The 25,003-nt window shown below is 43.2% G+C and overlaps 1 protein-coding gene across 1 annotated transcript in view; it reads right to left on the bottom strand.

Moving 5' to 3' along the window:
• The window catches only part of FARS2 (phenylalanyl-tRNA synthetase 2, mitochondrial), a 509,172-nt gene that overhangs the window by 370,776 nt on the left and 113,393 nt on the right, over window positions 1-25,003 (bottom strand). The window contains 1 exon segment of the mRNA XM_073676673.1: window positions 4,533-5,125. Within this exon segment, the coding sequence (XP_073532774.1) occupies window positions 4,533-5,125 (593 nt within the window).

Below are 25,003 nucleotides of genomic sequence, written 5' to 3'. Positions count from 1 at the left end.
CAGTTCATCAGCGTTTCGGGGATCGCCCTGGGCAGCCCAAGTCTGTACCGCCTCGGTTAGGAGTGCACGAACCGATCCATCACTACTCGCTCTATGATCTGCGCCGGGGTAGAAGATTCTGGTTGCAGCCATTTTTGCACAGGTGCAACAGGTCAAACATTTGGGAGTGCGGTGGTTTCGCGCGGTGAAAGGCCCAGCGGTGGACGCGCTGTGCCCTGACAGTCCTGGTTACCCCCAAGCGTGCCAAAATTTCAGTTTTGAATTTGGCATACTCCTTGGCGTCCTGTAAGGCCAAGTCATAATACACCATCTGGGGTTTCCCCGTCAGGTATGGCGCCAACACCTCTGTCCATTGCTCTGGTGGCCACCTCTCCCTCTCGGCGACCCTCTCGAATACCGTCAGAAAAGCTTCCATATCATCACCCGGAGTCATATTCTGCAGCGCTCCCCTTACCGCTTTTCGGACCGCAAAGTCGTCCACTGAACTTATCATTGGAGCTGTTGCTGAGCTACGGATCGCCTCTGTGAGCAAATCTATCTGCTTCTGGCGGCACTGGTCCTGTTGGGCCTGCTGCTGAAGCTGGAGCTGCGGCATAAGCAATTTTAGTGGTCTCCTGTTGCGCCATCTGCTGTTGCTGTAGCATCTGCTGGTGTTGTGTTTGTTGCTGTTGGTGCTCCAAATGCTTAAGGAGGTCCTCCATTTTGTCCGGCGACACTGGCTGGCTCACAGCCGACTTCACCCAGGACATGCAGGTCTTCCTGTGACAGTCACACGTGTTCGCTGGGAGTGTTGCCCGCAATTCTAACACCACTTGTGGTATAACGACAAGCTCGGCTGTATGTGGACATAAAACACGGGATACTGTCTCTTTAAATATTTGGGTTAGTTTATTTAGCAGTCATAAACTACCCTGGAGTCCATAAAGAAAACACAGCCCATTTGGCTAAAGAGACAAAACAAAATACAAAACTTGCAGCACAGTCCGTATCTCAGCCAAGGTTTGGCCACTCACAATTAGCCTCACACAGGTTCAGCAAAGCACGTGCTAGATCCTTCCTGGAACAAAATTTCTCCAGGTACTGAACACACCTGAGTGTCAGGGTTGGTTATTTAAAGCCCAGACACTCCCCTGATTGGAGGGATGGTGGATAACGTCCCTGTTATGGGTCCGGGTGGTGGAGGGACCCAGAGGGGCGTGACTAAGTATCCACCCGAACCGACCCTGGTCGTACGGCAGCAAACGACACCGTGACCAGGGAGGATCCGGGCTGAGGGACCAGGTGCTACTCTGGGGACGACCTTGTAAGAGAGCAGGTGGCTCCCACGGGTCAGATGGCTGGGACTGACCGGTATGGCGGATGGACACGGCAAGCAGGCGGAAGTCTCTGGTAGCTGACAGGTGGTCACAGTTCGAGAAAGCAGGGCAAGTAGCAGTCTTTAGGTTTACCAGGAAGGTGGTCACAGCAAGTCACGGCAGGGTCTCCAGGCAGGCTGGCAGGAAACAGGCAGGTGCTCCCAGGTGAGCGGGCAGACAAACAAGGCGGGTGACTGACAGGTAACTGGTGGGCGCTCCCAGGTGAGCGGGCTGACTGACACAGCAGGTAACAGGCAGGTAACTGGTGAATGCTCCCAGGTGAGCAGGCAGACAGGCGAGACAGGTAACAGGCAAGTAACTGGTAGACGCTCCCAGGTGAGCGGTCTGACAGACAGGGCAGGCGGATGCTCCCAGGTGAGCGGACAGATAGCCAAGGCAGGTAACAGGCAGGTAACAGGTGAGCGCTCCAGGTGAGCAGGCTGGCAGGCTCGGCAGGTAACGGGCAGATAACAGGCTGGCAGGCAGAACGAGAAGTCAGGCTAGCAGCGGGACCTGAGGGCTGAAGCACAGATCAGACACAGTGCAAACAACTTTGCTCGGGCACCTCCATTTTGGAGGAGGTGCCTTATATATGGGAGGTCCTCCGGCAATTGGCCGGGGACTCCTTAGGACGGCGCGCGCGGTCCCTTTAAGAGAGGGGGAGCGCGCGCGCCCTAAGCACACTGCCGGGGATGGAACGCGTGCCGGAAGCAGCGGGGAGAGAAGCGCTGGAGGACGCCGCGCCAGGAGCGGGGAGGTGAGAGGGACGGCGTCTCTGCCTAGCAAGGGGCAGAGACGCCGATGCTACAGTCCCGCCCTGCACTTCATTATCCACTGAAAACATTCCCTTGTAAATGTGGTTCTATTAACTCTCTCTGCACCTACTTTGGCAGGAGAACTTGCATATTTTCACATCAATAAGGATAAGAGTCTCAGCGACACATACCTTCCTTCTGACACACTACCAGTGACTTTGTCACAATATGTATTCATGTACAAAAAGAGCTTACTGACTGCTTCTCCTACCCACTGCATCATATGAATTGTGTTAAGTGTTCTCCTAGTGGATATAAGCGCTTGAAGCATCCATCTGCAAAATAACTCTGTTCTAAGTTTTGTACTTTTCACACTTACATACTAGATTTTTCAACAAAAAACACAGATATTTGAAATGCAATTGCACTGTGATGCAGGAAATGGTGTGACTCTCTACAGCACATTACTGCCATATGTGACTGCATCCTTACTTGTCAGTCACACATGTTTTTTTCCCTGGATGTTTGGTCTTAGATTTTTTTTTCTTATACTCTAAGTCAAAATAGAAAAAGGTTATGAATAAGTAGAATTTAGTGGAGTTGAACAAAAAGATTGGCACGACCCTGGTCATGTGGCCACATCAGTAGTCCATGGCAGCTGGAGCAGGCCTCAGGCCCCTCTTCTGATTAGACCCAATGCGGTGTGGCTGCTCGACCAATGTTTTTTTGCTCAACTCAAGTATTTAGAGGAACTGCATGCCCTCCTGTGCTTACCTTAAAATTAAAATAAGGGCATTTCTCTACATATGTATATAACATTCTTCCTAAATACAGAGCACTTGCATAAAACCTCTTCATTCTAAGGCCATATATGGTGGTGACCAAGAAGTCTAAAGGCCCCCATGCACATTGGACTAACGATGGCTGAACCTGCCAATATTGAAGGGTTTAGCCGACTGCTAAATGCATGTAGTGGCCCCGGACAAATGATTGTTGGGAAAGATGTTGATAGGTCATGTCTGATTTCAGACTGCCAATCGTTTTGTTCTTCCGGAGATGAGCCATACCTACTAGACATATCTGGCAATGGCTCTCTCATAGAGAACACAGTAGAGCTCAGATGAACAAGAGCTCTTCTGCATGGGACAGCCAGCCGAGATGAACATCCATCTAATGAGTATGGCGGTCTTAAGATAGATTGTCCCTTCGTTCTACGTTACATGCATTAAATATCGACATGGTTTAATTACTCTGCAGCTTTTTCCAAATGTGAACGTCTACAGAATGACAGCAGCATAAGACATCAGTCATTTTAAGTGCCATAGCAGATAGCGCCTACAAGCCATGAACTCAATTATAGCAAAAAGCTATAAAAGGGGTGCTAATAAGACGCTAAGAAATTTTGTGTGGCTCCCAACATGATGACACAGACATGCCTGTCTGTCTGCGTCTGAAAATTAATAAAGACAAGGCACTTAAAAAACCAAAGTGCCGAAATAGATTTATAGATATCGCAGTAGGTTTCGGGAGATACCTGTGAACATCCTCTGGTGGCTCACCAGTGTGATAGAGAAGAGTAATGGCACTTTTTAGACTGTGCTTCTGGCACTGTTACAGGGTGTACTGAATGGCAGAATTCTATTTTATGGTAACAAACACTGCACTTCCGGGTATACTTCAGTGCACAAGTAGGACCCCAATCCTTTAAACAGTGCTGCCTGCTGCAGTGTAATCAACTACCAGATGACTGATGAAGGTCTTACTGACCGAAACGTCTTGAATCTGCAATTTCTATGAACAATAAAATATTTCAGTCTATGTGAAGAAGCGAGAGCCAAGTCTTTCTTACACGGAATTCTATTTTAGACAATACATGGAAGCAATCCAGGCCATTACCATTACACAGGTGAAGGTTCATGATTGGTAATGTCTATCTGTTGTTCCTGGCATTTATGTGTCTTGCGCCACCTTCTCAGGCCCTGCACTTGTAATATTATAAAATATCAGGAACTGTGGGGGTCACAAAACCCTTTTTAGCACACAGGCTCTGATGTAAAGAAGTGGCTATACATACAGCACCTGCAGCTGTCTAAACTGAAGGTTATACTAAAAACAATAGTGCTAGAACAATAACCATTAACTACAATGAAAAAAGACGCACAGATCTGAGATTTATGGAGTAACGAACCGCAAAGCACTGGACCCTCATTGTCCTGTTAAGAAGGAGCTGTAGGGATGGACCCCAACATTTACACAACAAAACAAATGTGTCTCCAGCAAGATCAACTCCTCAGCATACACTACACTACACTACTAGGTCCAACAATCTCTGCACTTCCCACAGCATTTAGGTGATAACCCTTTGGTAGTAATATCACTTTTTAGCCACAAACACATTATCTACTATACGATGTTCCTTTACCTCATGGTTTGAGAAAAGGCAGACACTTTCCATTTGATGAAAAACTGGGTAATGGCTCTTGTCAATTTCATCACGTCGGTAGACATCCCCCACCACCAGAAAAGCATCCAGTCCTGAGTGCATCAAATCCCACTGATGGGCTGAAGTGTGAGCACGTAGCATGTGTGTCTTGTTTAAATAGTAATTGTCACCTTTTTTTCTACTCGGATGATCCAAAGGAATGAGTAATTTGTCAAAATTCTGTTCTGTGGTAACAATCGGGCTAAGATCATCATAAACGGAAAAAAGAGGGTTACCAAAGCGACCTATAAATTCCCTATAAAAGAACTCCTTGATCCTCTCTTTTATTAGCCACAGAGGATGATATTTCTGATTGTGCAGGTTCTTTCCAACCAAGGATAGGATTTTACTCGAGACGTTTGTGTAATCATCTCGGGGGAAGGGTCTACCGAGAAGTTCTACTTGGCTTGAGATATCAGTTGAAGAAGTTTTAGAGGTTATTGTTCGTAAGCATTCTTGCCTTATTCTATTCATCCATATCCTTGGAAAATCCTTAGCTGTCGAACATTGAAGAACATTGTGTTTTGAAGGGCCTAAAGGAAAAAGAAGAAGAAGAAATTGATAACTTAATTTTTCCAAAACAAAAATTAAAAACATTAATTAAAGACATAGTGGAGAAAACACCCCATCCCCCAATAGAAGACCACTTTCAATGCAATTGTAGGCGTTTGATTCAGTGGGTTGTGATTATCTTTATCTATCTACTTATCTATACACAAATTAAAGAGAACCTATACTCCTCCCCTCAAAGGGTATCACTTATCATTACAGTCCTGCAGTAAAGTTGCAGCTAGCACATCTTCCCAGAGCAACAACTTTAAGGGAATCTGTCGCCAGGTTTTTGCTTCCCCATCTGAGAACAGCATGATGTAGGGACAGAGACCCTGATTCCAGCTATGTATCACGTACTGGGCTGCTTCTTGGAGTTTTTATAAAATCACGGTTTTATCTGCTGCAGATCAACCACTGAATGCTGAGCTCTATATAACCCTGCCCAAACCAATGTTTGGCAGTTTTCTTTGTACACTGTGCATAGGCAGAAAGCTGTCAATCAGTGGTGGGGCAGGGTTAAACAGAGCTCATGAATATGGTATTACTATAAGACAGCAGATTTACTAGTCCTCTTGTGATAATCTTCTACTGATAAAACTGTGATTTTATCAAAACTACAAGCAGAAGCCTAGTAAGTGACACATCACTGGAATCAGGGTCTCTGCCTCTACATTATGCGGTTCTCAGATTACGGGGCAAAAAACGGTTGACAGATTTTCTGCTATGCATTTTTCCTAATAATACCACCACTAGTGATTATGCAGAGGTGAAGAGTTTAGGTAAAGTATCGGAGATATCATGAAGAGTCCATTTGATATTCAATCGGCAACGTCAGGGATTTAATTGTAGCACAGGAGGATCACTCTTCTGCCGGCGCTGCAGAGAAAGTGGACATGGCTGGCTCCAGTAAGTATTCCATGGAGGAGCTGAAGATGAAGTCCGCTATTATTTTAGATTAGGGGGACAGGGGCAGAGGTGCGTTGTGTTACTACAAGGGCCCATAAGGGGGCAATGGGCATATTAAGGGGCAATTTGGAACATTATGGGGCAATTTGGGGAGGATTGTGAAAGGGGGCATACTATAGCAAGGGGCAGTGGGGTGGGGGGATTTTATGCAGAGTGAATGTGAGGGAAATATGGAAAGGGGCAGTTTTGGGAGCACAGTGTGGGGGGATATTATACAGCAGGGCAGTGTGGGGGGCATTGTAGAGAGGGGGTAGTGAGGGGGAGATATAATAGAGTGTGGGGAAATTATGGAATGGGATATTTTGTATAGGAAGCACAGTGAGGGGCAATTATTTATTCAGGTGCGTAGAGTGGGAGATACTTTTACTTTTAAGGGCACCAGGTCGGGAAGTGCTGCTCAAGACAGAGCAGAGAAAAGTCTGGAGAGAAGAGCTCTGGGTGTGAAATCTCATCATGGTGTCTGTAAAACATGGAGACAAAAGATGTGAGAACCACTCCAAATCAGAGAAGATGTCATCTATAAGGTACCTGGATATAAATATTTGTGTCTCATCATTTCTGTTGTTCCTGTATGGTCTGCAGTCTGATGATAGCTGGTAACAACAACTCCCGGTATCTCCTTACCATCGTTAAGGACATACTGAGAATTGTAGGTTCATGCAAAACAATTATATATGTGGATGACCAGACATTAGAATTAATCACTGTATTAAGCTTGGTGATGTATATAAGTATTGATTGTGGCTCTGGCACTGCTTTCATGTTCTGATGGGGCCTCTGACACTGTTCTCATGTACTTACAGTGTTTCTGGTGCTGCATTTATGTACTGACAGTGGTTCTGGTGCTGCACTCATGTGTTGATGGTGGTTCTCATCTTGTTAACATGTAGTAATCCATAACATGCTTCATTTCTTTGAGAAATTTGAGATTATGAGGAGAAATTGGTGAGTTAATGCTCCAAAAACTAAGTGTAAGTTAGCATGTGTTCACACTGATTTGTTTGGAGCAGAAATTCTCCAAATCATCCTCAAATACTTAAAATTTGGTTCTGATGATATATTAATGTACTGATGATGGTTCTGGTGATGTATTCATGTAAGTACCCCTTTAAATATTTTTGTGGCCCTTGAGATTGGTTCAATGTTTTTTGTGGCCCTTGGACGACAATATTTTGTGCACCCCTGATAGATACTATTATATTATGTAAAGTAGTGTTTATGGTTCACACAATAAGACATTTTCCGTTTCATTAATCAGTGGTTCACTCTTAAGTATGTAAGGTTCCGTCATGACATTTCCGCAGCCAAAATGCCTTTCCCTGAGTTTTAAATATGAAGTTGTACACATTACTAGAAGTGACCCAATATGGAAGAAAGTATGATCAATAAAATGTCTTCATGTGTGCACCATTAAATACTGCTTAACAACAACAACACTTTCAAGTCCACACTCACTGCAGCAAAACAAACCTACTTCTCATCTCTCATATCTCCATCTCACAATCCTAAACAGCTATTCAACACTTTCAATTCTCTTCTCCATCCCCCAGCACCTCCTCCCTCTTCTCTCATCTCAGCTGAAGACTTTGCCTCATTCTTCAAGCAGAAAATTGAGAACATCAGAGAAATATTTGGCCTACAGCCCCCACAACCCCTCCTCATAACTACTCAGCCCTCCTCCTCTAAAACCAGCTTCTCCACCATTACAGAAGATCAACTTTCTTCTCAAGATCACATCTCACCACCTGTGCACTCGACCCAATCCCATCCCACATCATTCCAAAACTCACCACAGTCTTAATTTCAACCCTAACCCATCTCTTCAACTATCACTAACAACTGGTGTTTTCCCCTCATGCTTCAAACATGCATCGATCACACCCATCCTCAAAAAACCCTCCCTTGACCCATTCTCTGTGTCTAGTGTAAGGGATCGGCTCTGTGGTAGAGCTGGTTCACACTCACAGGATTCAGTTAACTGGTTGAAAACAAACAGGCGGTTTATTAAAAATTCATAAACAATCAGGGTTAACAAAGTCAAATAGCCTCTTACAGCTGCAAAAAGGTACAACAGCGCAAAAATGGAACAAAACAAGCAGTCCATAAAACGCACAGTCTCAGCCGGTTAAATGTGAGCCCTTTTCTCTCAGACTCCAGCAGGTCTGAGCAGCACATGCAAAGCCTCCTCACCTTGCAAAGACACAGACAGAGTGAGACAGCACCAGCTGCCTTAAATCAGACATTCCAAGACCTGGACTGGAGGTAAGTGAGCAGTATCATCTCTATGCTGATGACACACAGATCTACCTCTCTGGACCCGATATCACCTCCTTACTAACCAAAATCCCACAATGTCTGTCTGCTATTTCATCCTTCTTCTCTGCTAGATTTCTAAACTTAATATGGACAAAACAGAATTCATAATTTTTCCCCCATCTCACTCAACCCCCCCAACAGGCTTATCTATTAAAGTAATTGGCTGCTCACTCTCCCCAGTCCCACAAGCTCGCTGCCTCGGGGTAACCCTGGATTCTAATTTCTACTTCAAACCACATATCCAAGCCCTTTCCACTTCCTGAAGGAACCTGAAGACCTATCTCTTCCGACAAGTCTACAACCTGCAGCAACCCTCGTTTCACCATACCGCTGAACTACCAGCTCTACCCTCACCTACTGTATTATCACCCATCCCTTGTAGACTGTGAGCCCTCGTGGCCAGGGTCCTCTCTCCTCCTGTACCAGCCGATGACTTGTATTGTTTAAGAGTACTGTACTTGTTTTTTTATTATGTATACTCCTTATCACATGTAACGCGCCATGGAATAAATGGCGTTATAATAATAATAATGATATTTCACTATATATATAGGCTTTGACTGAGCACTCCGCCTCTAGGCCACAGGCGGTTTTAATTGCAGCAGGATCTTGCTTTCCCACACACAAGCAGACATATGTCTCTTAGAGAGGAGTTCACATTTGCAGGTTCCTGGTATAACGAGAAACGCCTTAACGTGGCTACCAGGTACACATGAATTAGCCAATTTATGTGCTAAGATTTCTCATTTAATTCTATTTTCTAGAGCAGTAATGCTATTCAAATTTCATCTATTTCATGTTTGCATACTTAGCATTGCACAGTGCTACTTTGTTTGTTGGTATATATATATATATATATATATATATATATATATATATATATATATATATATACACACATACACACACACACATATAAACACACACACATTATATACAATGATGTGAAACAGTGTTTGTCCCCTTCCTCATTTCTTATTCTTTTGCATGTTTACTACACTTAAATGTTTCAGAACACAAACCAAATTTGAATATTAGATAATGATAACATAAGTAAAAACAAAATGCAGTTTTTAAATGAAGGTCTTTATTATTAAGGGAAAAATAAATCCAAACTTACAGGGCCTTGTGTGAAAAAGTGATTGCCCCCACCCCTTAAATCATAAACCACAGTTAATTTATCACATCTTTGGGAAGCAGAGCTCAATTTCCCTAGCCACACACGGGCCAGGTTACTGCCACACCTGTTCTCAATCAAGAAATCACTTAAATAGGACCTGCCTGACAAAGTGAAGTAGACCAAAAGATACTCAAAAGCTAGACATCATGCTCCGATCCAAAGAAATTCAGGAACAATTGAAAAACAAAGTAATTGAGATCTATCAGACTTGAAAAAGTTATAAAGCCATTTCTAAATCTTTGGTACTCCAGTGAACCACAGTGAAAGCCATTATCCACAAATGGCAAAAATATGGAGCAGTAGTGAACCTTCCCAACAAAAATTACCCCAAGAGCGCAATGGCGACTCATCCAAGAGGTCATAAAAGACCCCACAACAACATCCAAAAAACTTCATGCCTCACTTCCCCCAGTTAAGGTCAGTGTTCATGATTCCACCATAAAAAAAGACTGGGCAAAAATGGCATGCATTGCAGAGTTCCAAGACGAAAACCACTGCTGAGTAAAAAAAACATAAAAGCTCATCTCAGTTTTGCTAGAAAACATCTTGATGATCGCCAAGACTTTTGTGAGAGTACACTGTGGACTGACGAGACAAAAGTTTAACTTTTTTAGAAGTAAAAGTAACACAGCATTTCAGAAAAGGAATATTATACCAACAATAAAATGTGGTGGTAGTGTAATGGTCTGGGCTGTTTTGCTGCTTCAGAAACTGGAAGATTTGCTGTGGTAAATGGAACCATGAATTCTGCGGTCTACTAAAAAATCCTGAAAAAGAATGTCCGGCCATCTGTACGTGACCTCAAGTTGAAGCTAATTTGGGTTACGACAACGATCCAAAACACACCATAAAGTCCACCTCTTAGTGGCTTAAGAAAAACAAAATTAAAACTTTGGAGTGGCCAAGTCAAAGTCCTGATCTTAATTTGATTGACATGCTGTGTCATGACCTCAAAAAGGCGGTTCATGCCCGGAAACCCTCGAATGTGGCAGAATTACAACAATTTTGTAAAGATGAGTGGGCCAAAATTCCTCCAGGTCATTTTAAAAGACTCATTGCCAGTTATCGCAAACACTTGATTGCAGTTGTTGCTGCTAAGGGTCGTCCAAACAGTTATTAGGTTTAGGAGGCAATCACTTTTTCACACAGGGGGATGTAGGTTTGGTTTTCTTTTCCCTTAATATTAAAGATCTTCATTTAAAAATTTCATTTTGTGTTTACTTGTGTTATCTTTGTCTAATATTTAAAATTGTTTTGTGATCTGAAACATTTAAGTGTGACAAACATGAAAAAGAATAAGAAATCAGGAAGGGAGAAAACACTTTTTCACACCCCTGTGTAAAAAAATCTAAATAAATAAAGAAAAAAAAAAAGAAAAAAAAAATATATATATAATATATATACACTTACATATCATGCAAAAAATGACAGCATACCTGGTATACTATACACCAGTAAGCATGGTTGCATCTTCTTTACCAGTTCTCTTCCTTTGTAGGAGCAGAGAACTGAAAATTATCAAGTGTCGAGACAAAGCCTACAACATTTTCCCATTTTCAATGTAGACAAAAGGGTCTATTTTATTTTTTGCCCTTTGGTAGGTCTCTCCCCAGTGATATCAACAACTCTATAGTTAAAAAACTAATGCTTGTCATCCGATTATGAAAGTAGTTCAAGGATTTTAAGCCGTTTTCTTCACTCGAATGGAAACTCATTAATCACAATAATACATAGAACAGCATTTCAAGACTACTTACATTGGCGGAGATGATTACAAAATGTTTTACACTTAAATAATGTCAACAGAGTTGACATTTTCTATCCTATGAATTATTGCACTTTAATAAAAGTTTCAGTTAACCTTACACATGTGGTTAAGTTTTTATTGTTCACATTTTGTAAGTCCTTGTATGAGAAAAAAAAAGCAAACCTATTTACAAAGACACTGTGAATATGTGGAATAGAACAGTTAACTGACCATGAGGTTAGAGGGGATGAGGAGGTTATTTAAAGGTTGTGTCAAGCATGGAAGTTATCACTTAGCTAGCCATACGGTAGGGGATAACTTCCTGATTGCTGCGGGCACGACTGCTGAGACCTTCACCGATCCTGCGATCCAGAGCTCTGAAGACCCCTGTGTGAATTGGACGGTGGTGAATCATGTGCACCTCCACTGCATTCATTCTTGATAAGAGTGCTGAAGACCATCCGAATGCTGCATTCGGCAATCTCCGGCAGTCCGACAAAAAATTGATGGAATGAAGGTGCGCATAATCAATCACTTCTCCATACACACGGGGCTTTGTAATGCCCTGGTTCTCATGATGGGTGAAGGTACCAGCGGTCAGATTCCCATCGATTGGGAAATCATCCCCTATTCGCTGGAGAGAGGGCAACTTCCAAATTTGGTACATAAACTTTAACCCCTTCACCAGTAGGTAATTTTCCGTTTTTTCTTCCCCTTCTTCCAAGAGCCGTAACTTTTTTATCCTTCCAGCCATATAGCCATACGAGTTGTACTTTTGAATGACACTATTCATTCTGCCACATAGTGTACTGGAAAACAGGAAGAAAATTCCACGTGCGATGAAATTGCAAAAAAAGTGCAATTGTAATTGTCTTTTTTTTTTTTTTTTATTTACCATGTTCAATATATGGTAAAACTGATCTAGCAGATACCAAACATGTATAGGTTTGTGTTTTTTTTTTTTTTTTTACTTAAGTGGTGGAAAAAAATTCAGAAATTTGTAAAAAAAACAAATTTCACTTTTGTCGCCATTTTCCAAGATCCGTAATGTTCTCACTTTTCGTTATCTGAAGCTGTATTAGGGCTTACATTTTATACCCTAAGCTCATGTTTTTACTGATACAATTGTGGGGTAGATACAATGTTTTTATCGCCTTTTATTGCATTGATGCGGAAACCAAAAAAGCGTAATTCTGGCGATTTGATTTTTTTCTTGTTACATCCGTTTGCCGATCAGATTAATTTATTTTATATTTGGTAAGATATTTCTGAATGCGGCGATACCAAATCTGAGTATTTTTATTTTTTTTTAAATTGTTTTATTTTTAATAAGGGAAAAGGGGGGCGATTTGAACATTTGTATTTTTTCATATTTTGAAAACTTTTCTTTACTATATTTATTAGTCCCCTTAGGAGACTTGAAGTTGCAATCGTTCGATCACCTGTGCTATACATAGCAGTGCATCAGCAGAAATCACGATCTCCTATGAACGTCAACCATGAGCAGACGTTCACAGGAGGATCGTGATGACAGGCTCGGGGGTCTTCGGCAGACCCCCAGCTGTCATGACAACCCATCGGATCAATGATGCGCTTTCTGTCTGCGCATGTTAAATGCCGCTGTCGGTGATTGACAGTGGTATTTAACTGGTTAACAGCCGCGGGAGGATTTCGGATCCACCTGCGGATATTAGAGGCAGTTGATAGCTGATTAAATCAGACATCAAGTGCGGGGAAAGATGCAGGTTCAAACGCAGAACAAAGGCAGGGACACGGCCAATGACGTAAATATACATCATCGGTGTTGAAGTGGTTAAGGAGTGTAGTTGCACCCACAAGCTTAGCAATATAGATAAGATCCAATACATAATACATACGTGTGATAAAGTTAGATATATTAAATTGAGTTTTAAATGCCGTATTTTCAACTTACCCTAAGAAAGCATTAATCTTAAATAGATGTCCACTTTCAATAGAATAAACTCTGATTTGAAATACTCTTTCTTTCTGGGGGACCCAACACATCTATTACACGTGCATTACATGGACAGCTTACTAATTTCAGAGAGCACCATGTAATTTACTCCATGATACTGGACCTACGCTTTCAATACAATTCTAAGTATTCTAAATATCTAACTGTATATAAACCTTCCACCCTTTACTCTAACAAAGCCTGGGTAAAAAGGTCTTTTGAGTAAAATTTGGAGCGTTAATTTTTATACACCGTGTTCCAAATTATTATACAAATTATATTTTTCTCTGAGTTTCCTAAATAGTTGATGCAAATGAGTCAGTATAATGTTTAAATCATCAACTGTCAAAATCATCAAAACTAAAAAAAACTTAAGATGCACGACTTCAAATAATTATGCACAATAGAGTTTAAAAACATTTTTAGGCTGTAAAGAACTGAAAATGGTCATTTGTTGAATTTGCAGCATTAATAGGTCACAATTACTGAAAACAGAAGCTATTTCAATCAAAAACATCTTCACAGGCCAAGATACATGTAAACATAGGATAGGACCCCTTCTGAGATATCACCTTCACAATTATTGCATCCATTGAACTTGAGAGTTTTTGGATAGTTTCTACTTGGATTTCTTTACATGTCAGAATAGCCTCCCAGAGCTGCTGTTTTGATGTGAACTGCCTCCAACCTCATAGATCTTTTGCTTGAGGATACTACAAAGGTTCTCAATAGGATTGAGGTCAGAGGACGGGGCCGGCTCCAGGTTTTTCTGGGCCCTGGGCGAAAGAGTCTCAGTGGGCCCCTTTAACACATACCATGATTCATGATGCAGAGATACGGCGGAGAAATATATATATATATATAGTACAATGCAAAGATTTCACTTCTTACATTACATGAGTAATATCTATTGTAAATTCCACAATAGCTCAGAAACCGGTGAATCGCTCCACACAGAATACTGTCCCCCATATAACGCTCCATACAGAATACTGGCCCCCATATAACGCTCCATACGGAATACTGGCCCCCATATAAGGCCCCATACGGAATACTGGCCCCCATATAAGGCCCCATACGGAATACTGGCCCCCATATAAGGCCCCATACGGAATACTGGCCCCCATATAAGGCCCCATACGGAATACTGGCCCCCATATAAGGCCCCATACGGAATACTGACCCCCATATAAGGCTCCATGCGGAATACTGGCCCTCATATAAGGCTCCATGCAGAATACTGGCCCCCATATAAGGCCCCATACGGAATACTGGCCCCCATATAAGGCTCCATACGGAATACTGGCCCCCATATAAGGCTCCATACAGAATACTGGCCCCCATATAACGCTCCATACAGGATACTGGTCCCCTTATAAAGCTCCATACAGGATACTGGCCCCCATATAACGCTCCATACAGGATACTGGTCCCTTATAAAACTCCATACAGGATACTGGCCCCCATATAATGCTCCATACAGGATACCGGTCCCCTTTTAACGCTCCATACAGGATACTGGCCCCCATATAATGCTGCATGCAGGCTGTTACCCCCCACATAATGCCCCATACAGGCTGTCCCCCCCTTATAATGCTCCATGCAGGCTGTTACCCCCCACATAGTGCCCCATACAGGCTGCCTCCCCCCCTTATAATGCACTATGCAGGCTGTTCCCCACCTTATAATGCCCCATACAGGCTGTCGTCCCCCCCTCTTTATAATGCCCCATGCAGGATGTCACCCTCCCCTCTTTATAATGCCCCATGCAGGATGCCCCCCCCTCTCTTTATAATGCTCCATGGAGGATTCCACTCCCTCCCCCCTTCTCTTTATACTGCCCCATGCCTCCATACATTAAAAAAAAAAAAAAAAATCAAATACTCACCTCCCTTCTCCTCACCTGCTACCTGCTGCCCGCTGCCCGCTGCTCGGGTCCGAACTCCAGCGTTGTCAGCGTCTTCCCGCTCAGCGCTCCCTGTGACGGCTCAGGGGAGGGCGCGGTGTAAAGACGTCACCGCGCCCTCTGACCTGAGAAGTCACAGGGAGCGCAGAGCAGGAAGACAGCTGATCTGCGGAGGCACGGGGAGAGGTAAGTATCCAGCTGCCGGGGCCCTGAGCAAGCGGCGAAGGGCGGGTGCTGACACCGCTCTCCTCCGCCCATAGCCCAGCGGGGTGCGCGACCGCCAGTGGGCCCCTCTGCCTGCTCAGGGCCCCGAAATTTGCCCGGGTGCGCCGGGTGCGGACGCCGGCCCTGTCAGAGGAGTATGGTGGCCACATCATGAGTTTCTCTCCTTTTATGCGCATAGCAGCCAATGACTCAGAAATATTTTTTGCAGCAAGTGATTATGCATTGTCATGCATGAATATGATTTTGTTTCGGATGGCACGGTTCTTCATTTTGTACCATGGAAGAACGTGGTAAGTCAGAAACTTCATATACTTTGCCAAAGGTAATTTTCTTACCTTCAGGGACACTAAGGCTGTGTGCCCACGATGCATTTTTTAAGCGTTTCCGCAGCGGCAATTCCGCTGCAGAAACGCTTAAAAAACGCTTGGTAGAAGGTCTGCCATGTTCCCCAATGATAATCCACATGTGCGGTGCACATGCTGCGGAAGTTTCCGCTGCGGATTATCATTGCGGAAAAATCTGCAGCACTACCATTAATTTTGCGTAATCGTGGCGTTTTCGCCACCATTGACTTGCATTGAATCGCATAATAACCGTATCACTACATGTGTACATGCGGATTTTAAGAGGTTCAATGTGCGGATGGTACCCGGGTCTGGAGAAGACTCTCCTCCAGACCCAGGTACCATAGTACCTGTAAAACAAAAGAATAAAAAATAAACATTATACTCACTTTCCAATGTCCCCCGGTCTCCTCAGCGATGCATCCTGGCTCCCCGGCGGCTCGCGATAGAAGGACCTTCCATGACGTCATTTAGTCATGTGTCATGGAAGGTCCTTTTAGACCACCGCGAGCTGCCCAACACACCGGACGCACCGGAGTAGGAGACCGGGGGCCATCAAAAGGAGAGTATAATGTTTATTTTTTACCAATCTTTTCTACTATTAACTTGGTCACACTATACAAATCCATGGCGGTTGCATGGATTTACAGAGTGTGACCAAGTTGTCAAGCACTTTTCCAAGTGATGCTAAAATCGCTTGGAAAAGCGCTTGACAACCCGCATGCGAAATCGCATGTGAAAAATGCGGGACGTACGCTTGTCCCTGGCAGAAAAACGCATGTAAAAATCGGCATGCATTTTTTCTGCCAGGGAGATGCAGAAACGCTCAGGAAAAAATCCGAGCATTTCTGCATCGTGGGCACATAGACTAAAGGTGACTACTAGCTCTCTCTCTATGATTCCAGCTCAAATCATGACTCTGCCTTCTACTTGCTGATGTCGCAGCCGTGTTGGGACATGGTGGCCATCCAACGACCAACCACTACTCCATCCATCTGGGCCATCCAGGGTGGCATGGCATTCAACAGTAAACAAGACTGTTTTAAAATTAGCCACAAATCTCTTCACAGTATGATGATCACGCTTACTTTTTCTTGAAGTATATGTTTTCATACCTTGTCCAAGGCATTGCACTATGTCTTGAAACCTGTGGCCTGCTTAATAATGTGGATTGTCCTTCTTAAGTAGTTTTCCTAATAATTATTATTCCTGGGGCATTATATGGGGCATTATATGAGGCACCTGCATGGGGCATTAGATGGGTCACCTGCATGGGGCATTAGATGGGGGCCCAGGAGGCATGAGGCATTATATGGGGGCCCAGCCTGCATCGGGCATTATATGGGGGCCTAGGAGGCATGGGGCATTATATGGGACCCAGCCTGCATAGGGCATTATATGGGGGCCAGTATTCTGTATGGAGCATTATGTGGGGGCCAGTATTCTGTATGGAGCATTATATGGGGGCCAGTATTCTGTATGGAGCATTATATGGGGGCCAGTATTCTGTATGGAGCGTTATATGAGGACCAGTATTCAGTATGGAGCGCTATATGGGGACCAGTATCCTGTATGGAGCATTATAAGGGGGGCAGTATTCTGTATGGAGCATTATATGGGGTCCATTATTCTGTATGGAGCATTATATTGGGTCCATTATTCTGTATGGAGCAATATATGGGGCCCATAATACTGTGTGGAGGACTTCGTGGTGCCCATAATACTGTAGGAAGGACTATACTGTCTGGTCTGCACTGTGCGCTGCGAGAATTCGCCGGTTTCTGAGCTATTGTAGAATTTACATTAGATATCCCTCATGTAAGGTAAGAAGTGCAATCTTTGGCACTGTAATAGATCTATATTTCTCTGCAGTATCCGTGCATCATGAATCGTGGTATGTGTTAAAGGGGCCCACTGAGACTTTTTCGTCCAGGGCCCACAAAAACCTGGAGCCGGCCCTGCATGGACCCCTAGAGATTCTGAAAATGGGGCTCTGAAACTCAATAAATAGGATTTGCAAAGCTGAATCTCAGCTTCCACTCCATTGATTGTTTATGGGACTGCTGGACAAAGCAAAGTACAGTGTTCAGCTATTTTCGGTAGTGCCATACACAGTGAATGGAATGGAAGTTGAACATGTTGTGAGGAAACAGATTCTAATGTTACTCAGCCAGACATCTAGATTTGTAAAGCCAGGAGAAATACACTATTATCTTTGTGTTGACCTTTGAATGTATGTGTTTCTTTGGCTGGTCAAGAAGGACAGTGACTCAGTGTTTGCAAACAATGATGTTTGTTACTATGCTAATTGCATATTGTACTAAGCTAGCTAGTTTATTTACAAGAGCAGGGGGATTAGTCCAAACAATGAGACCTGAGTGAGCCTTGCACCTTTACCTCTGATCTGTGATTGATGATCTTAGCTACATATGCAAATATAAAAAGGGTTTTTCTATCCTGCTGCAAAGAAAATTGAATCAGAGAATCATAGATCAGACAGACTCTTCAGGACATCAGCTTGGTAGCTTAGCTTTATCCAAAGAGACACAGATTTGGATTCTACATGATTCCAGCTTAAGGGTACATGGCCATGACTGGAAGGATACGGATCTGCTCCATTGATCATCAGAGAACCCATGGATACATTTGGGGAAACCAGGTTGGGACAATGAGGTCACCTGGTCCCATGGATGTTTTTTGGAGTTGTCAGGTGGGACCCTCCGGTCGCCTGGAACTCATGGAGACGTTTGGAGAAGCCAGATTGGGACCAGCCAGTCAACTGGCCCCATGGAATCTCTAGGAGAGGCCAGGGTGGGACCCTCAGGTCTCTTGGCTTTGTGCCTTGATGGACTGTCAGCTTCCTAAGCTTGCCGCTACCTCCTCTCTGTGGGGGCCCGCCAAAAGCGGGGGGCCACTGGTTGAGGTAGTTAGCCCTGGAAGTCCCAAAGTCGCAGCTGCTCTATTCTCGGCGGACAAGCAGAAGGGTGACACTGTGTAATGTTGTACCATCTTGGGTATTAGCTAGGACTGTTCTGTTAATTGTCCGTTTGGTGGTTCAATAAAATATTGTCACACTGTTTTACCCTCACCCTGTGTTGTCTGAGTAGTATTACACACACTGAAGAACCCGTGTCTTCACACGTGTCTATTCAAAATAGGGCATCCAGAGCCCCATTCTAAAGATTAGTGGGTGTCCCAGTGGTTGAGTCCCGACAATAAAAGGTAACTTCTGATTCTGTGAATAACACTTTAAAGAAGTTGACCACTACTTGGACAACTCCTTATACCTCACGCTTGGCCCCGATAAAATAAAAAAGCCTATATTCATCTCCCATACTGGCGGCATTCCAGCAGTGTCACACTCGCTCTCCCCGGGGCTCCCCTGCGGTTGTTGTAGCACGTGACGTGGCGTCACTGTCCCCGAATGGAGCATGAAGAGGAAGTCCGAGATCAGCCGCAGCCCTGACTTCCTCTTCATGTTCGATTTGTCCGAAGGCGGGGACAGTGATGCCAGCGCTGATTGGGCGCCGGCGTCACATGTCATAACAGCAGCAGGAGGCCGCGAAGACTGAAACCGCTGGAAAGGCGCCAGCACGGGAGGTGACTATAGGCTTTTTTATTTTATCGGGGCAAAACATTTTTATCAAGAATGGGTTGTCCAAGTAGTAGACAACCCCTATAAGTACCATCTTAAAGCACCACACATTTCTAGGGCTGTGTGGGAATTTCAGGAAGCGCTACCAAAATAAGAGCAGCTGGTAATTAGGCCTGGCGGGATGGGCGTTGCACAATGTCATTTGGTCAAGTTAATCAATAGTGGCAGCGTTACTTTACACCAGAAATATTATTTCTATCTCTAACTGAAGTAGCATTTCTGGCAAGGCGCAAGGAGACGAACACCCCTGAGAAGATACGCGAAATTCATTAAGTGGCATGTGCCTTTTACTCCAAAACACATATTCTGTAAGACCAGCATGTACAACCACAGTCTTAATGAATCGGGATCCAGTGTTTTTATTTTGCACTTTGTTGATGGATGCCACATTCTACATTTTCTCAAAATTCCCCAAGACAAAACAATATTTCTAGACCACAATATAGTAATGTATTTCATAGGGACAATGAAGCAGAAGTCTGCAACTATGTGTGCATGGATCACGTTACTTTAAAGCGTACCTATCCTTTTAAACATCAACGACCGAAAAGCTTGATTGCCCCAATCCCCTACAAGGTAAAACTACTTTTGGAAGATAAACCAGTCTATTATGTCTAGATTCTAATATTCTGTATTTCACCTGCCATTGTCCAGCGGCTCCCTTGCCTTGAACTAAAAGACCACCTCTCCTTTATGCCAGCATGTGCAGTTTGATGACAGATGAGCTGAGAAGCAAAGACCTGTCCTCACTTCATGTAAATTGTCTCAGCGACTCAGCTGTTGCAGATAGATGACACACGAAAACAGTGGAAAGAAAAGAGACACCTAGTATTTGGTAGGGGAAAGTATATATAATTTTTTTTTGCTAAGTAAGCATTGGTATATACAGGGGATGGGCTAGAATAGATAGGGGGGCAATTGCTATCATTTTCAGGTTTTGAGAACCAGTTCTTTTTTGCACCCATTGCACTCATATCTGCACCTGGTGGCAGCGGCTCGGGGATAGCCATAAATGCTAAATAACAATGATGACATATTACTACTTTCCTTATTTGGAAATACACTGACACTCCATCAGAACAAGGTGATGTTACCAGGTCTGGACAATTATAGACAATGACTGAAATGAAGATAAAAAGATAGCTAGAGAAATAGACAGTAGCTCAGGACACCGACGGGGAACAAGACACTGACAGAGTTCAAGAATACACACAAAGAAGACAATCCATCAGAACCACCTCCTGTGCCACAAGCCGGCCCAGATCTTCATAAGTATCACACTCTACTCTTCTGCTTACACCTTAACCCTTTCTCATATCCCTGAGTCACCTTAGGAACATAGACAGCATTGTCAGGTGGGTAGACTGCTTTTTGTGTTTGTTAGTGTGTGTGTTTTTTTAAGTAGGTGGTTGTACCCTAATTTTACTGTGGTTTTCATATATTGCAATCATGTATAATTTTAGCATAGAAATTTCATATTGATTAATACATGTACTGACGTGCTAATATTATACTGTTTTATTGTGAATTAAGTGTAGTGTTGTAAGGCAACAAACTTGTTAGATTTTAATATAAGAAAAAGTGTTGTGAATTAGCGCATGCATGTGTCATACCAGGAAGTGCAAAGTAACAGAAATATTTTAGTACAAGGAAAAAGGAAGCAAACGAGGCAACCCTTAGCGACTCAAATAATAGGCAGAATATATTATAAAAAATATTAATAATTTGGGTGCCCTTTAACAGGCGTAATTTGGCAAGTCTTACTATGCTACACTTTTCTTTAAGGCTGGAATTAGTGTGGTACCCTGCAAAAACAGGCATCACAAATATCTGTGAACTCTGACGGTGTGAGAATCCAGCTCTTCAGCCATTTTTACACACACACATGTAATTAGTGTAAGGGCTATTGTGAAATCTGGTGGCAGCAGCCCCGGCAGGAGAACTACTAAGCCCAGGAGAAGCAACCCTGCTCCCCTGGGACTGAGTGGTGCTGGAGATAAAGTAGGCCAGCCAGTGACTTTACAGTGGTCGTTGTCGGGACAACAGCGAAATCTGTGCAGCCGCATGGGACATAGTGTCCTGCGTGGTTCAGGAAGTGGCCAACTACCAGACGTCAGTTAAGGATCAGACGAGGGATGTCTATGAAGGATCCTTAGTTGTCAGCAGTGGGAAGAGAGCTGAGGTATTTTCCTGTAAGCCTGAGGTGCCGTGGATGCCAAGATCCAGGCTGAGAGGAGAAGTTTTAGTGCACGTATAGTGGTAAATACACAGCAGGAGTGAGGAGAGCTGCTACACATTGCAGGGTTCATCACACCATGAGGAGATGTTGTCTCAGTGTACTGAATAACTGTGGAGAGCTGTAATCATCATCATCGTCCTCATCAACTGCTCCAGTAAAAGCGAGTTTTTCTTCCTGTTGAACCTGAAGTCTGGACATTGATTATTGAGACAGACTGATTCTGCATCCCTTCCACAAGTTTCCTCTTCTTTATTCTGCTGAGGATGACCTGTCGGTTGGCGAGGCTGCCGTGACACTTGTCGCCATTACACCCTGACTCGGTGGAGGCCGACCCAGACATAAGAAACACCAGTCTTGATGAATTGGACCTTTAGAGTCTTAATCGTAGTCAATATAAAATGGACCGACTCCAACTCCTAAAATAAAAAATAAATTGGGTACAGTGGTTCAATGCAGTTTGTGGGGAATATTTTTTCATAAGAATTTGGGAAAGTTATGAAATGTCCTGTAAATGTCTTTCCTATTCCTGATCTAAGGGTCTAGACCTTTAGCGGAGATGAATCTGTGCTACAGTAAATTTATCACTTAAACATGAGCCATGTATGAGGGAGTCAGAGTCATGGAGCCAGAGTCGGTGTCATGGAAATTGAGTAAGTCGGAGTTGGAGTCGGAGGTTTGACTTACCGACTCCACAGCCCTGTCTTGTTCACATCATTTATATCACGAGTCTCCAACCTGTGGCTCACAACTCTCTGCCAGCTTTGTGCATTAGCACCAGGTCTACCAGATGATGGTCTCCAGATGGTGACTTTTATGAGTACCCACTACTCGGCTCTCCGGAGGCAGACACAGGACACACGGTTAGGGTAAAACTTCCTGCGGGTTTATTATGCGGCATAGACTCCAGCAGTGTCCCATAAAAATAAACAGGCCCTCTCGGGGGTTAACGGGAGAACAAAAGAGAAAGTACAACAGAGTCTATTAGCAAGCAAGGCTCGGCCTGATCCAGGTAGCACAGCAAAGTTTTCAGCAACACCGATCCTCAGGTGTTGCTCTCTGGCTTTAGCCCAAAGTAGCCTGAAGACTTCCCTCTCCAGGTCACACACTACTCAGAGAAAAAAAACTGACTGAACACTTAAACCTTACTCAGCCACACCCTGAGGGGAGGTAGGGGAATGGCCTCCCACCCTCTGCCATTCCCATAAAACCACACCCTTTAAGTGAGTTAACCCCCAGCATATAACATGCTGGCAGAAAGTTTATTGGTTTCAGTTCACACAGGCTAGCAACCTGTGTGACACATACCTCCACTCATATCATACCAGTGACTGTCACACCACATAAAGAAAAGATGATCTGGTTGCATTTGAACGGTTTGGGTGGAGAGATAAATATGTTAAGCTTGAGCTAGGATGATAATGCTAATTAGAGGCGTTCTAAGAGCTGGATGCTATACTCTGGTGGGAGTACTTGATGCAAGAATACCAAATGTGGGGGAGTATGCTACCTATAGGAGAGTATGCTACCTATAGGAGAGGGCAGCAAAAGGACTTGGTTTGATTTTTGTACCATAGCTTTGGTTGTCATTATAGCAGTAACAGGAGGTTCTTGAAATCAGTAATGTGGGTGAAAGTACTGAATGTCACTGGATGTTACTCGTGCCAGAGGAAGGAGGGCTCTAGATGTGGTCCATGACCATATTTCATAGCTGAAAATGGCTTTTAAAGGTAAAAAAGGTTGAGTACCACTGATCTATAGTGTTGAATGCACAGATGTTGGTAAGATTCACACTTTGACTAACTTTCTTCACAACCCCTTTTACATACAGTTTTAATGTAATAATTTACATCTAGTTCTGGTACTGATGACCTAGTATTAGCCTTTAGTAAATTTATCATAATTATAGTATAATAAATAAAGTGCTAATTACTGCAGTTGCACGGTTAATACATGTGGGCTGGTAATGATTTTTTACCTAATCATGCATATATTTGGGTCATATTGTATTGTACAATCCTTTACTTGAAAAGCAATTAGTAGTAACGAGCTTTCTGTCTACTAAAGAAACTGATCTATGTACTATTAATGAAAACTCCATATTTTACATAACTGTGCCCCTACTTAATTATCTATCACTCTCTTGGCTTCTATGTACAGTTTACTAACTTCCATGCAAGTTCAGCTTCCAGAAACTTTGTGGTCTGCTGTCAATTCCAAGATGCATCAGTGCAGTATCACATGAGCAGATAGAAGCAGTACCATTTCTGCCTGTTTGGGAACCATCCTAACCTCTCTACTCTCCTAAATAAGCTAAAATATTATATTATACAGTATACAATAAGGAGGCTGACCTGTAGGAAGTTGTAACTGTGTGACAGAAGCTGTCTAGTCATCATTAGTAACTGTGATAGGAGTTTCTGTCTTCCTCCTGTGGAGAGCTTGTGTGGTACAGTCTATGCAGTTTCATCATACAGGAAGTTCTGATGACGCAGATGGTGACTCCGTTAAGAGAAAAGGCATATAAATTCCCAGCAGGGTTACCATGAGTTCATATGATGCAAATGAAGAGAATAAATCTATGAATTTTCATATAAATTAATAAGTAAATACAACCCCCAATTCAAAAATAGTGGAGACATTGTGTAAATTGTAAAGAAAACAAAAATGCAATGATTTGGAAATCTTTTATAGCCATATTTTATTCACAACAGAACATAAATCACATATTAGAAGTTGAAAGTTAGACATTTTTCCATTTCATTTGAAAAAAAAATGTACTTAAATCAATATAGAAACTGAATGCAGCAGCAAACTTCAAAAAAGTTGGGACAGAGCCATATCTAGAATTATGTGGCATTACTTCATTTCAGTCTGTAAACATCTAAGAAGTGAGGAGACCAATTGCTGGAATTTTGGAAGAGGATATCGTCCCATTCTTACATGATATAGGATTCTAGCTGTTCAACAATCCAGCATCTTCTTTGCCAGATTTTTCATTTCACAATGTGAGAAATGTTTTCTTAGCATTGATGGTGCCTTTCACAAATGTGAAAGCTGCACATGTCACAGGCACTAATGAAACACCAAACCATGAGAGATGAATGCTTTTGGATTGTATGCCGATAACAATCTGATGGGTCCCTCTTCTCTCGAGTCCGCAGGACACAGGGTCCATAGTTTCCATATAGAATTTCAAAATTTAATTCATCTGACCACACAACTGTTTTCCATTTCGCCTCAGTCCATTTTAAATGAACTTGGCCCAGAGAAGACGACAGCATTTTTGAACGGTGTTGATATACAACT

Source organism: Phyllobates terribilis, unplaced genomic scaffold (assembly GCF_046119375.1).
Source record: "Phyllobates terribilis strain yellow unplaced genomic scaffold, ASM4611937v1 Scaffold_4__5_contigs__length_816908805, whole genome shotgun sequence".
NCBI lineage: Eukaryota > Metazoa > Chordata > Amphibia > Anura > Dendrobatidae > Phyllobates > Phyllobates terribilis.
Note: the sequence above shows the minus strand (reverse complement) of the source record. Positions and strands in the feature narration are given on the sequence as shown.